This window comes from Miscanthus floridulus, chromosome 4 (genome assembly GCF_019320115.1).
Source record: "Miscanthus floridulus cultivar M001 chromosome 4, ASM1932011v1, whole genome shotgun sequence".
Taxonomy (NCBI): domain Eukaryota; kingdom Viridiplantae; phylum Streptophyta; class Magnoliopsida; order Poales; family Poaceae; genus Miscanthus; species Miscanthus floridulus.
The window spans coordinates 113,070,865-113,086,188 of record NC_089583.1 but is presented as its reverse complement, the minus strand read 5'-3'; the positions used below and the strand labels follow the sequence as shown (position 1 = coordinate 113,086,188).

General features: G+C 49.4%; 2 protein-coding genes across 2 annotated transcripts; one reads left to right on the top strand and one right to left on the bottom strand.

The window, feature by feature from the left end:
* Nucleotides 1-1,196: 1,196 nt before the first annotated feature.
* Nucleotides 1,197-5,550, bottom strand: LOC136552676 (putative methylesterase 11, chloroplastic). The gene is made up of 5 exons (XM_066544244.1): nt 5,079-5,550; nt 3,346-3,582; nt 2,100-2,243; nt 1,822-1,953; nt 1,197-1,709 (listed from the first exon to the last, which is right to left on the bottom strand). The coding sequence occupies exons 1-5, from the start codon at nt 5,427-5,429 to the stop codon at nt 1,419-1,421; spliced, it is 1,155 nt and encodes a 384-aa protein (XP_066400341.1). The 5' UTR covers nt 5,430-5,550; the 3' UTR covers nt 1,197-1,418.
* A 6,842-nt stretch (nt 5,551-12,392) lies between these two features.
* Nucleotides 12,393-12,884, top strand: LOC136549107 (uncharacterized). Its single transcript, XM_066540402.1, has one exon. It carries the CDS (start codon nt 12,393-12,395, stop codon nt 12,882-12,884), a length of 492 nt encoding a protein of 163 aa, XP_066396499.1.
* Nucleotides 12,885-15,324: the final 2,440 nt, after the last annotated feature.

The following is a 15,324-nucleotide window of genomic DNA, read 5'->3' as shown; positions in this document are numbered from 1 at the left end:
CTTGTTCACGATAGTGATGTGTATGGGCATGTCAATGTTGGAGATTATGGTAACGAAGATTGCTGTCAAGCATGGACAGTTGTCTTCCAATCTAATAGGTTTATAATCTTCTGTTTACAGGACTTGATAGTGCCCCGATGTCCGATCCGGGGCACTGGCGTCCGGATAATGCCCGCACATTGAGCAAGCGAGCGCCCTAGCACGTTAGGCTCGCGAGTGAGCGCCCCAGCAGCGGGCCCGCGCTGCCCAGATGTCGCCCACGCCATCGGTAGCTTCCCACGCGCATCTCATGTGCAACATTCAATATACTTTTGAAACATCCACATGCAACAGTTGCAACATACAAAAGAAGGCAAATGAAACACTTGAAATAAGCATCTGAAACACTTGCGAAAAACACCTAAAAACATTTAAAAACCATTACAAACATATGCAACATCCAGATAAACGACCTACAACATACGTATGAAACACCTGAAATACTTAAAATATATGCTTGCAACATGGATGCAACATCCATATCTACTTTTGCAACATCCCGATAAAATACGTGCAACATACGCCTAGAACAGATGAAACATACTTGCATAGACATTACAACATATGCAACATCCTGATCTACTTTTGCAACATCGATATACAACACTTGCAATATATCTCTAAAACATCTGAAACACTTAAAACATACTCTTGCAACATGCGCTTTCAGCGTAGCATCTACTCGCTGCTTGAATGAATAGAGGCTCATCGACGCGGAGCTCGATGCCAGCGGGCGAGCGGCTGCGTGGCCCCAACGACCGGCTGTGCGGCCACCAACGAGTTGCCGCATGGCTCCTAACGATAGGGTGGGCGGGTGCGGTCCCCCACGGTGGATGCGACTGCGCTGCCGCGGCGAGCGTCCCCCACGCTAGGAAGGTGAGCGGCGGGCAAGCGGCGCGGTGGAGTCGACCACGAAAGATGCATGCACACGGTGAAAGAAGGCCACGACAGAGAGGAATGGAGAATCGGTATTTTTTTTAGAAGCCAGGAGCAAGTTCTGTATTAGGCTCCACAGGCCTAGGAAGGGTACGTCCGGAGCGTCAGACGTTCTGAGGAGAGCATTTCCGTTTGTTTACTAGTCTTCAATTTTATTTGCTTTATTTATATCTAGCACGAGGCTGAACTATAATAATGAATTGGTTGATTTTTAACATTCTTAGAGTTATAGAGGCCGGAATAAGATTTGTTTTTTCCCTAATATAAAAAAAGTGATGCCGAGGTGTGAGTGTATATATGGAAGGATGCCTTCGTCGAGACGACGCTGAAATTCTAGAGCCCCTACTTGCTGCCACACCGCCACAAACCATACCATCCTCAGCATGTACAACAGCCATGCAAGCTCAACGGCCGGCAAAACCTGAAGCTAAACAAACACGACCTCACGAAGCCTGGACTGGCGGCGGCATGGTGGCGATCTCGACCAGGGTCTTGTGCAGCGCCTGCGGCTTGGAGAAGAAGGGTGCATGGTCCGCCCCCTTCAGCCGCAGCACCTTCTCTGGTGGGTTGGCACCACACATGCTCTGCTGGAGAGGCAGAGGGATTGCGTTGTCCTCTGTGGTCTCCACATAGAACCGCCGCACCGAGCCGTAGTTCTCGGCAGTGAGCACAAGCTTCTCCAGCACAGGTGCGAAGGGGATGGGCCTCATGGACACCGAGGCCAGCGACACGTCCTGCACAAGCACAAGGTTGGGGGTGTCACAACTTCAGAATTCAGAACTAGGATTCAGTGATGTGATTGGAAGTGATTGTCAGTGACAGTAACTGAGTACTCCAAGGTCCTACCTTGGAAGGGCTCTGGTTGAACAACAGGTCTCTAAGCAATGCCCTGTCGATGTTGATGGCGGTTGGAGGACGGTCCTTGCCGTTGGAGTAGACGAATTCCTGTGCCTTTTGGAGAGTACCGTTCGTGTCCATCTGGAGCGAAAGGACGGCATCAGGACATAATCATAGGAAGACAATGCTAACTTTGATGCCAGACAAGGCAACGTTTAATGTCCTTGTCTTTTTTATTCGTTAATGCCAGTTGTTCAACAAAATTAACGCTGGGGCAGGAGACCAACCTGCTGTTGGAACATGTCAAGGGCACTGTTTCTATTTGTCAGCATTGCTGCACAAAGGAAAACGGCCTTGGCAACTTTGGATGGGAACATCTCCATTGCATAGGATACACAGACACCACCAAGATCATGAGCGACCAAAATTACCTGCATAATGTTGGAGGTATTCGATTGTTATATTTTTGGTTAGATAGGAATATGCTCAAACCAAAATCAAACAAAGCAGGGATCTTCACATAAGTCTAAACACACCAGTACAAAAGTCTCTTGAAAAGTTCATATGATGCTTTGAAATATCAATATTGGAATTGCTAAAAACTTATCTAAAAAAACTTGGAAAATTTTAAGAGATACAGATCGACATGAGTGGCACTCAACTACCTAAGTCACTGGTGCGTACATAATGATAATGTCATTCCCAAGCATCAAATCATAACTAAAGTTAGGTGGTGCTTAGGTTCTGCACCATAATCTGGGACCAGTTCAGTCTGGGATTTGAGAATTAGGCCTGTTCTCTTTGCTAAAAAGCCAAGGCTGAAAGTATTGTTCGCTGATTTGTTGTGAGAGAAAAACATTGTTCGTTCGCTGAAATAGTACGGCTCATAAGACAAGCGAACATGGCTTTAGTTATGATGATTCCTGTTATGATTGTGATCTTTACAGAAAGAAAAAGTCTACAGAATTTAGCACTTACAAAACTGATTCCACAGAATGTCAGGCATATTGTACTTATGTCTATGGTTTTTCCTACTTCAGTATTTGTACATTCGGTGATTAAATGTAACACTATTAGAATCTTACCATCCCAAAAGAGTAAAGTCCAACCCAAGTCCATTGACATTTAGATTAACAGGTCACTCACAGTTTCCATGCTGATGCACTAGCTATTTTTACCTACAATGTGCGAGATGGAAGAAGATACCATTGGCGGTCTACAAGATCCTAAAGTATGGCGCAGTACCAAAATCCATGTGCCTGCAGCTTACCATGCTTATGCAGAAATGTAGAATACAATTTTTTGCAGGAACAAGTATTACTTTGCCGTTATAGAACTCTCAGCTAATGATAGTTTAGTCGCTGTCATCCCAGTGTTTATTATAAGATTGTCAGTCGAAGCATGAAAGCGGGTAAATTACCAAATATCATGCACAGTGCCACAATAGTCAATGGATACTACAATATCCCAAATGGAATGTAACTTTCTAAATATTCGAAGTATCTAAAATTGATATATGGACAGAGAGTCAACCTTTTCAGCACCACCTAAGACTTTAAGGTAAGACGTAAGTGGTTCAGCGTACTCTGAAAGACTGCTAATCTTGTTTGTGTCGTAAGAATGAATCCCAGAGCCTGTTAAGTCGATGGCGTTAACTTTGAACCCACTATCTTCAAGAAGTGATATAATCTTGTACCAACACCAAGCGCCAAATCCACCTCCATGAACAAGAACAATGACGTTGGTTTCCAAATCCTTAGTATTCAAGTCCTGTTTGAGAAATGAACCATAAGTCAAAAATGCGGTTATATAAATCTAGGAACACGAGTTGTCAAACACTAAAATTCAAATGGGTAGGAAACTAGACAAAAGACAAAGTATCTGAGGTCCTGATAAATATGCACACAATATACTGAGTCACAAATGTGGACTGTGGAGATGATTGTTTGCTGATAAGCACGAAAAGACAGAAACGCCTCTAAATGTCAAATACCATGATGATTCTGTTCAACTTTTCACAGTTTCCAACAAATTTAGCATACCAGCGTCTCCATTCGGTAGCTGACAGATGACTTTGAAAATGTCAAACACAAACCTCCCAATCCCAATCATCCTCGGTTTCCTTAGTGGCCGCTATCCTCTTACTAGTCAACACAAATGCCAGTATATAATATACTCAAGACAAATTAGTAGCCACGCGGGCTGCCCATCCCATTCATGATCAGGGCAAACCTGGGAACAACATATCTTGCGTCGATACTGAAACAATTTGAAGTAAACAATATCCAGATCCCCCACCATTGCACAAGTTGGGACCTCCTAGGTAGGCTCTCCTTTGTCCTTTCTCCAGAGCAACGAACACACAAGCCAATATGATCCCGCCAGAGATAGAAGCAACAATCAATCAGTTTCTACAGCCCCTATGCATAAGAGCTTCTGAACAAAACCAATGTATAGACCAACCACTATCAGTCAACAACCGAAGTTTCCCAGCTCCTCTAAATTTTGACCAGATCAGTGCATGGTCGTTGTGAGATAACTACTTGTTCACACTCCTCTCAAGAGTATTCATCAACTACAGATGTTAAAGTCAGGTCTTAGTCTATGTTGATAACTACAGATGGAAGCAAGCACGTGCATTGCACCGGTTCGGATTTGCAGGCGTTTCGATTTGAACGGTCTCGCCCACATATGGGCTATGGCCTATGTTAACCAGATTGCCCGATCCCACTAGACAGTCACGAAGTGCGAAAATGTAATCGCCTGCCTAGTTCTTGCCAGAGCCAATTCGTACTTTCGTAGAAACAAATCAGGGGTATATTCGTCCACGAAGCAGCATCGAATTAAATTGCAAACTGGCCAGGCATTGAGGCATGCCATGATGCAAGACAATAAATCAGAAAAACGAGAAGAATCTGAACCACCAAAGATCATGCCTTTCTGGAACTGAGTCAAATGAATCGAGCAAACATGAAAGGAATCTAAATTTCATCGAAAGAAACGTAAGAAAATAGAACCGCCACAGCGAGGGAACCGAGTAGGGGGATCCCATAGCCCCTGCGTTCTTACATTCGACACAAGGACAGCCAATCGCAGTGGAAACTCGCAGAAACGAAGGCATAAAGTCAAACGAGACTGCACAAGAATTCAACGCGGCGCACGCGGCGGGACGCATACCAATGACCAACCGAACCAAGCAATGGGGGACGAGAGGCGGGCAAGCCAAGCAAGCTATGGAGGAAGGAGTAGTATGGCAGGATTCTCACCTTGGCTAGGAGCTGCTGCGGCTGGAGCTCGGGGTCAGCGAGCGACCTGGGGCGCGTGCTGCAGCTCCGGGGCAGCGGCGGGCCCTGGCTCTGGCGCTTGGCCGCGTACCGCACGGACGCGGACCGCTCGAACGCACCCAGGCCACCGGCGGCGCCCCTCTGCCCCAGCACAAGCGCCGCCGCGGCGGCTAGCGCCTCCTCGTCTATGGACAGAGAGGCCTTGGCGGAGTCCCTTCCGCCGCCGCCGCCACGGCCGCGGGAAGAGGTGGAGGAGCGCCGCTTCGCCTGCAGCGGCGGGGACCTGTTCCCCGACGGGCAGGGGTCGGAGAGGCAGGACATCAGCGAGCCCATCGGGCCGAGCCGGGTAGATTCGGCGCGGGGAAAATCCTTGGCTCTGCTGCTCCGGTGCTGCTGCCGCGATTCAGGGGAGCTTGACGAGGAGGGGAAAGAAGAGGAAGCAGGGGGCGGCAGGCAGCGGGCGCGGCAGAAATAGCAGGCAAAAGGATACGAAAATTTATACTTCTTCTGGTACCGCCACTTTTGCACATAAGGGCTCCTTGTTTAAGGAATTTTGTTTCAGGCTACGATAGCCTTTATTGATGCCTGAAAGTGTCGTGTTCAGGTTCAATCTATGGAAATTTGGTCGGGCGTCGTTTTTTTGACTTGTACCACGCAATTGACATTTGGAACCGTGAGTCATTATCCATCGCTCCTAGCCTCTCTGTCCCAAAATAAGTGTCCTTACCGGTACATATAACTCTTTTGATATATACATCTACTAACGGACACAGATACTGGTACAAAAAATGAAACACTTTGTCGGAGGAAGCCTTAACCCCTTGCACCATGGGGGAGAGAAAACGGGCTGCCGTCATATGCTTATGTATGCTCAGTGAATTATTCTTGTCTTCATGAGAAAACTAGAAAAAGTAAACAACACATTCATTTGTGCATGTAGCTCTTGATGAACATTCAAGTTATTCTTGATAGGAGAAGGTAGGAAGTTTGAAGCAAAATTTACTTGTACGCTTGCTTTCTGCCTATGTAGGGCCTTGTTCTACCTATGTAAGGCCTTGTTCATTCTAGTGGAGATTGAAGGGTGTTATTGAAGATTGAAGGAAATCAAATTCTATAAAGGTCAAAATCATCCTAACTCTTTCCAATCGTTTCGGATAGGAGATCAACCGAACAAGTTCTAAATTGGTAGTGTTTTCTGTATACATGGCCGGGAAGCAAGGTCGCATCCAAACCTATCAGATTGAACTGGCTTGTGTTTGAACATTAACGTTTACGTGGCGAGACGAGGCAGAGAAAAGCCACCTATACTCTTCCGTAGCGTCAATATGTGAGCGGCATGTTTGGTTGTTTGGTTAACACTTAACAGCAGCCAGTGACGGATGCAGGATGGGAACAAAGGGAGGGCTAAATAATAAAGATTTAGGGCTAGGGCTAGAGATTAATAATGATTTGAGGCTAAGTAACCATAGTCTAATAAAGAAATCAAGCTCACTAGCAGCCTGTAGCCCCCTCCCCCGCGTGGATCCGCCCCTGACAGCAGCAGTCATCAAATTTACTCCTTCCGTCGTCCTCACTTACTAAGAAATCAAACGAACTCAATTTTAACCACGTGTATACAAGAAAAAAATTGATACTACTGCTCCTAGCAAGCATTTTCTATTTTTCTTGGACCCGAAATTCCAAGCTGTGCTCTGGTCTGAAAAATGCACGTTGGCATCTTGATGAAAAGAAGAAAACGTGACTACTGCGCCAGCCGCCAGAGCATACACGTCCGTTGTCCAGCCCGATACGGACAGGGACAGGCGCTCTGCCCTGCCGCTATCGGCTCTGTCTCTCTCCCATGACCTGTCAAACTCTTGGCTGCCTCGAGTTGAGTGAATGCGTTAACGACTAACGAACGCGGTGCCCAGTGCCAGTGCAGGCGCAGATCCCAAATCCCATTCCCATGAGTTGGCTGCACGCGGCAGGCATGACAAGACGTCGTACCCGGGGTCACCGCTGTACGAGTACCGTCCGTCCTGCTTGTCCTGTCCTTGCTGCCATTGAAATGTGGCCGGAGGCGGAGCTAGCACGGTGCCCTCGCTGGCTGTCTTTGCCACAACGGGCAGATCCAGCCAAATCCATGCAGCTGAGGCTGAGCTGATCCGGTCCAACGGTTCTGAACTGAACAATCAGGAGTCAGCTGATTCCTGATTGATTGACTGACTGACTGACCCAGCACAGCAGAGGCAGCCAACTCCTGTTCCGGGAACGAACAAGAACAAAGACGCCGTCGGCCGTGGCCATTCCTGGCGCAGGCAGGAACGCGTCAAATGGCTGGCGCACAGACCGACAGGACGCGCGCGCGAGTCATGGGGATGCTTCCCTTCCCTGTCACAACACACAAGGGAATACTAGTAAAGCCAAAAATTGACCAGGCGGTTGTTGAGTGAGTCCAATCGAAGCTGAAGCCTGAAGGCAAACCATATCCATATCAGAGTCAACCAAAAACCCATGCCGTGCCGAGCTAGCAACTATACATATCTTGAGCAAACAAAACCCATATTTTTTCTTCTCTCGATCAGCATAGTTGATTTGACTCCACGGGTTCACAGCAGAGAACGAGTGAACAACGTGCTTGGTTTGACCAGGCTCATCCCAACCGCAACAAACATGCATCATGCATGGACATGACTCGTGCTTCATTGAGTTCATAAACAAAGTCTGCTGGAATGGGAGGTATATCTGCAAACTGATTGGGACATATCCGGTGTTTGTTGGCAGTCGTGGCGATACGGATCACGACACAACTACTTTCATATATCTTTTCTTCAAAAAAAATTGTAATACTAGATCACGGGCAGTACCCCACCGTTCAAGGTACAATTCTAGATATAATGCTATGTCACACCATCTTTAATTTACTCACTTTTGTTGAAAAAAAATGAAGCTTATTTCTTACTCCATCCGTTTCAAATTACAAGTCGTTTTGACTTTTTTTTTGTACTTTTATTTTGCTATGTATCTAGATAAATTATTATATCTCGATGCATAGCAAAATACATGCATAAAAAATCAAGACGACTTATAATTTATAACGGAAGGAGTAACTTAAAAATCAGAAATCTTTGACAGTCCAACTACCAAAATCGTTCAAATGCAGCCGTCTAGCCGTTTTGAAGGACTTACACGAACGGCATGTGGGAGTTGGGCCCACATAGCAGCATGTTTATTTTCTCTTTCCTGTCTCTTCCTTTTTCTATGTTGTCTTCCTTCTCCACGGACCGCATCGGCGCAGGGGGCAGACGACACCATCGGCGGTCCAGAGCACGGTGGGAAAATTCTTAGATTGTGTGTGACTAAAAATAGCAGGCAAAAATGAAGTATACCAACACATCTTAAGCAAAATCTTATTGCCTCCATCCTGAAAATAATATAATTCTAGTTCTGTCATTAGTTAAATATATCTAAACTTTGAGTAGGCTTATAGATAACTGTATCGATACGTATATGACATCAAATAGGTACACTATCAATATATATTTTGTTATGGATATACTAAAATATATTCTATTATAAATATATTGATGTTTGTTTAATATCATAAATATTGATTTTTAGTATAAATATAGTCGAACCCAAGCTAACCTTGACTTTGAATTTTGCTAGAGTTGTAACGGACGCGGTATTCTTTATGACGACCAAATGAACACCTATGCGTCGGATCAGTGTGGATGTCCTGCCAGCCCATGCCCTCGCGCCCATTGAATATTGCCATTGCCGTCTATGGGATGCACGGCGATACGGCTCACGCGGCCACCGGCTGCCTATTTGCTTCCTCTTCGGTTGTTGGGATCCTGATTACGGGAAGGATCACATCACATCTATAAACTACTAGTGCAAAAGCTCGCCCAACTCCCATCCCATCCGGGGCTCCACCTCCTCCAGTCCTCCAGCGATAGCTAGCCTTGCGTGGTCGCACGCACGCACGCACTTCGCCAACGCTTGACAGGTGTCGAGGTGGTCTTGTCAAATGCCTTTGGCGGCTTGGCGCCATGCCGCGCACCAACCGCGCGGAACACATGGTTGACGCCGATCGCCGCCGTCGTGCTTCAATTCCGTCGTGGATTCCGATCATCATCAGTAGCTGCGCGGCTCGTCGCGTTTCGGATCAACGGCTGTGGAAAATGAAAACACAGGGAGTGGCGTGGTGGTGCAGTAAGTCAGTAACTTAACACGTTTCAGTTTCAGTCTTTCAGATATGCGTGTGGGAAATTCAACTACGGCAGGGCACCCTCCATGTGTGAAGTGGTTTCCTGTCATCGTCACGGGTTCTCCTTCAGCCGGCCTGCTGTCTTTTTTCTGAGCTGAACTCGGTGGACAAGCTTCTAATAAAAGATGAAAAGCATTAACCTTAGCTTCTGAAGATATGTATTTTTACCCTTTCTGATGAACAACACACAGGAAAGGTTAGGTAAGGGCACCGAATTGGGATCGTTGGTTTCTCATTCTCCAACTAAAAATAAAAGACTGTTGGGCTGTTAGCTACAAGTGCTCAACATGATTAGTTCGCACGTATTAGATAGCACAAATGGGGCACAAATGGGCAGTTCTTTTAATAAGATTTTGAGTTTTCTGGCCCCCAGATGAAGACATGTGGTAAGGATATATGATTGTCACTTGTCAGTCATGGGCTTATTGTGCTTTCCAAACTGCATGTCAGCAGTGCAAACTTAATTGGGTGGTCCATTTGTCCAAGCACTAAGCAACCATAATAGTCCATACACGTGATTGGCACCTATCAACAAAGCTTCAGCAGAGAACGCCAAGAAAGATACAACTTATTAAGGCCTTCAGAACTCACCAATCCAACCCAAAGAACATATAAAACTTTCTTACAAGTTGCAATTTTACTAGAATCACCACGGATATTCTCTAAAAAGATTCTCTCTTCTGAGCACTAACTACTATTCCCTGCACAGTAAAAATGTTGAATAAAACGACTTTTGCTACTAACCCGGCCAATCACAGTTACCAACATGCACATCCTCTCTTTCTCTTGTCAACTTTGTTGACAAGCAGCACACAAAAATAGGAAGACTAAAGGTGGTTTTTTATCTGATTTTGAGACAGATCAATTCACATCTGATCTCCAACAGCTTGCTCACTCACATGTTACCCACCAAAAGCTGAACTGGAAGTTTCTTCAGGGCCATCCTTTTGGAATGTGAGGGGGAAAAAAAGCCCCCAGATCAGGCAGGGATGAGGAGCATCATTGTTCACTTCGATCCCATGGCATCAGATCAGAGCCACCCACAAATATCATGAATCACATGAGACTCCGTGTACGGTTTATATCTTTCCCTGCCCTTTTTTAGCTTCATCACAAAAGAAGCAGGGATACGGCCCCTCATAACTAATCATAGAACAGCATCATCTGAACACCGTGAGGGTGCTTCGACTGCGAGTCATCATTTCCTCATGAACTTCTGGAGTGCAGACTACGGCTCCAAGAGATTCTGCTGCCTCAAGCCTGCAAGCAAATACTACTTAGCATATCATATAATTGGTATGGGTGGTGTGTTGATCCTGTACGTCGGCCTTGTTAGACAAGATCTGCTGCTCCCCATTCTCTTCTTGGTTGGAGATTAGTCGGCTCGGCCGACCACTCCCTATTAGGAGTTGAGGACTGATCGGCTCTGCCGACCAGTTTCTGTAGCTATAGCAGTATTGCAATAGGCCACCTCTAGTACATTAGTTGGTAGCTATTACATCAACCATGTTTTGGTAGTGGGCTGAGTTAAGCTTTGTACTGCTAGGAGTAGTTGGTATACGCTGTACCTTAGGAGTAGGTAGTTGGTGTACCCTGTACCTTAGGAGTAGGTAGTTGGTGTACTCTTGTACTCAGGAGTAGGTAGTTGGCTAACAACTATGTACCCGGTAGAGGTACAGCTAGAGTTGTATATATTCCATCCAAAGAGCAATGGAATACTTAGTTCAGTTGCCACAAACCAAAGGGCAGGACTTCGGCTAACACTGGTGCTTGTGCTGAGTGTGTGTGTGCGCTGTTCTCAATCTCTTCTTCTACCTCTAGCCATAGTGAGTGAGTGTGTGTGCTGGTAAGCTAGTTGCTTACCTGTGCAGGGTAGCGAGAGATCAACAAGTGGTATCAGAGCCGTACAAGCGCCGTCACCGGACTAACCGCTGGCGATGGCGGACGGTTTGGAGATGGACGACAACAACGGCGCTGTTGTGGCTGCCCAACCACGATAGGAGGTCGTTGTGCGCACGGTGCGGGAAGGTCAGCAGTATCAGTTGGCCGACGCTGACTCGCACCAACTATGGCGAATGAGTGGTGACCATGAAGGTTAAGCTCAGAGCCCGACGGCTCTGGAATGCCATTGACAAGGGCACCGACAACGAAGAAGACGACATGTCAGCGTTCGAAGCCATCCTCGCTGCTGTGCCAGCGGAGTACAGGGAGCCGTTGGGGGCGAAGAGCTCTGCTAAGGAGGCGTGGGAGGCCATTGCGACGATGCGCATTGGTTTCGACCGTGCAAAGAAGGCGACGGCCTAGCTGCTGAAGCAGGAGTACGTCAACCTCAAGTTCAAGTATGGTGAATCGGTGGAGGACTTCTCCCTCCGCCTACAGATGCTCATCAGCAAGCTGAGGAGCCACGGCATCACCATTGACGAAGAAGAGGTAGTCTCCAAGTACCTCCACTCCGTGTCGACGAAGTACATCTAGATTGCTCTCTCCATAGAGACGATGCTGGATTTATCCACCCTCACTATTGAGGATGTGACAGGTCGTCTGCGGGCGGTGGACGAGCGCATGGAGCGGGCCACATCAACGACGGACAGCGGCAAGCTGCTGCTGATAGAAGAGAAGTGGGCTACCTAGATGAAAGGAGAAGAAGTCCGGGGAAGCCTCCTCCAGCCACGGTGGCGATGGCAAGCACCGCGACAAGGCTTCTTCTTCTTTGAAGAAGAAGAAGGTCGATCCCAACGCCTGCCGGCGCTGCGGGAAGACGGGCCATTGGACAAAGAAGTGCCCAAATCGCAAGCAAGAGAAGAAGGCTGAGACACATCTGGCGTAGGCTGATGATGATGATGAGGCCACTCTCCTGATGGCGACGTTCTGTATACTGCACGACGTTGAGGCCAAGGAGAAGGGAGAAGGGGATGGCGGTGGAAGGGCCTAGGAAGGCTCTGAAGGCTGTCAACCTCGACGAACCGCGCGCCCAAGTCCACCTCGGACGTGTGGGCGATGAGCAGGAACAGCGGTGGTACCAGGAGTCCGGCGCCAGCAACCACATGACGAGCTCCAAGGCAGCCTTCTCCGAGCTCGACGACGACGTGACCGGCACGGTGAAGTTCGGTGACGGCTCAAGGGTGGTGATCCGAGGGCGCAGCACCATCATCTTCAGGTGCCAGAACGACAAGCACCGCGCACTAACGGATGTATATTACATCCCGCAGTTGCGTTCAAGCATCATCAGCATTGGCCAGCTGGATGTGCGTGGCAGCGAGGTACTGATCAAGGATGGCGTCCTCAGGATCATAGATCAGGAGCAGCGGCTTCTTGCCAAGGTGAATAGGTCCTGGAATCGGCTGTACCTGCTCGACCTCAAGGTGGAGCATCCCATCTGCTTAGCTGCATGGTGCATGGAGGAGCCGTGGCTGTGGCATGCCTGGTATGGACATCTCAGCTTCGACGCTCTTGGTCGGCTGGAGAAGATGGTGACTGGGCTGCCTCACATCGAGCACGTAGATGAGCTGTGTGACAGCTGCCTGGCCGGGAAGTAAAGAAGGCTACCGTTCCCGAAGATGGCAAAGTACCGCGCGGCAGAGACCCTCGAGCTGGTCCATGGTGACCTCTACGGGCCGATCACGCCGGCGACGCCCGGCGGGCGCAAGTACTTCATGTTGCTGGTAGATGACTACAGTCGATATATGTGGCTGCAGCTTCTGACCAGCAAGACTGAGGTGGCGGAAGCGGTCAAGAAGTTGAAGGCGCGCGTAGAGGCAGAGACCGAGGTGGAATTCGCTGCATACTGCGCGGATCAGGGCATGGTGCGACACCACACCGCGCCGTACTCACCACAACAGAATGGCGTGGTGGAGCGGTGGCACTAGACGGTGGTCGGCATGGCTCGATCCATGATGAAGGCTAAGAAGATGCCGGCGGAGTTCTGGGGAGAGGCAGGTGACCACGACGGTGTTTATCCTCAACCACGCGCCCACCAAGGCCCTAAAGGGCAAGACGTCGTTCGAGGCTTAGCATGGACGCAAGCCGAATGTGTCCTTCCTCAGGACATTTGGCTGCAGTCGGCCATGTGAAGAACACCAAGCCTCACCTCGGCAAGCTGGAAGACAGGAGCACGCCGATGGTGTTCCTAGGCTACGAGGAGGACAGCAAGGCCTATCGGCTTTATGATCCCAAGAGAGGCATGGTGGTGATCTCTAGGGATGTGGTGTTCGATGAGAAGGCGGCCTAGGACTGGGACATTCCGAGCACGGGGGAAGCTGGCGGCTTCACCAGCACTTTCGTCGTCGAGCGCATGGTCATCCACGGTGGTGGAGACGCTGGAGAGGAGATGCTGACCACTCTAGCAATAGAGCCGAGCACTGCAGAGGGGGTGCCGAGCACTTCAGCAGCAGTGCAGAGCGGTCCAGCAGTAGAGTCGACCACTCCAGGAGTGGTGCCGACCGCTCCAGCAGTGGATCCGACCACTCCGGCAATGGTGCCGAGCGGTCCAGCAGCGATGCTGACCACTTCGGCAGTGGTGCCGAGCGGTCCAACTAGCGATGCCAACCACTCCAGGCAGAACAGGGAATCCAGGGACCATCGATCGAGTTCACCTCCCCTCCGAGCGACATCAGCGAGTTCGTAGATGCCTTCCACAATGGCGAGGAGGTTCCGTTCCGCAGTCTGGACAACATCGTCAGTAATGCAGGGGCCACAGAACTGGTGAGTCGGCTACTCGATGATCTAGAGCTCCTTGTTAGTGCCGAGGAGCCACCAACGTTCAGCAATGGCTGGAATGCGATGCCAATTGGCGACGGGCAATGTTGGAAGAGATGAAGGCCATCGAGGACAATGGCACATGGGAGCTGGTAGACCCACCGGTGGGCTGCAGGCCGATCGGCTTGAAGTGGGTCTACAAGGTGAAGCGGGACGAGTGCGGCGCCATTGTCAAGTACAAGGCTTGGCTCATCGCCCACGGCTTCATGCAGCGTGAGGGCATCGACTTCGAGGAAGTCTTTGCTCCGGTGGCGCGAATGGAGACCGTTCGCTTGCTGTTGGCCATGGCAGCAGCGAAGGATTGGCGTGTCTACTACCTCAACGTCAAGTCTGCGTTCCTCAACGGTGAGCTCGCGGAGACGGTCTTCGTCAAGCAAGCTCTGGGCTTCGCCGTCAAGGGCGCTGAGCACATGGTACTCAAGCTGCGCAAGGCGCTCTACGGGCTATGGCAGGCCCCTCGTGCGTGGAACGCCAAGCTCGACGCCACCTTGGGCGTGCTTGGGTTCACTCGCTGCGCTACATAGCACGCACTCTACACGCGACAACGGGGGAAGAAGGAGCTCGTCGTCGACGTGTACGTCGATGAATTAATCGTCACCGGAGCGCGAGCAGAGGACATCGATGGTTTCAAGCGTGAGATAGCGGCTCATTTCAAGATGAGCGATCTCAGCATCGAGGTGAGGCAGGGGAAGTAGAGCATCTCCCTAGGTCAGCGCGCCTATGTGGAGAAGCTGCTGGAGCACGGCGGCATGGCGGAGTGCAAGCCCTGCACGACTCCGATGGAGGAGCGGCTGAAGCTGAGCAAGCACAGCACTGCTGCAAAGGTGGACGTGACGCGCTACCGGAGTATCGTCGACAGGCTGCGCTACCTTACTCATACCTGACCGGACATTGCGTTCGCGGTTGGGTACATTAGCCATTTCATGGAGGACCCACGCAAAGATCACTGGTCGGTAGTGAAAAGGTTGTTGCGCTACGTCAAGGGGACGCTCGATCAAGCGATCATCTTCCCCAAGAGTGGTGGCAAGGGAGGGTTGCGGCTCACGGTGTTCAGAGAGGCACCCCCAAGGCAAAGGAAGGTGAGCTGGAGCTCACTGTTTTCAGCGATGCGGACATGACGGGCGACATTGATGGACGACGGAGCACCTCCGGCGTGCTCGTCTTCTTTGGAGCGGCCCCCATTGCTTGACAGTCGCTGAAGCAAAAGATCGTGGCACTATC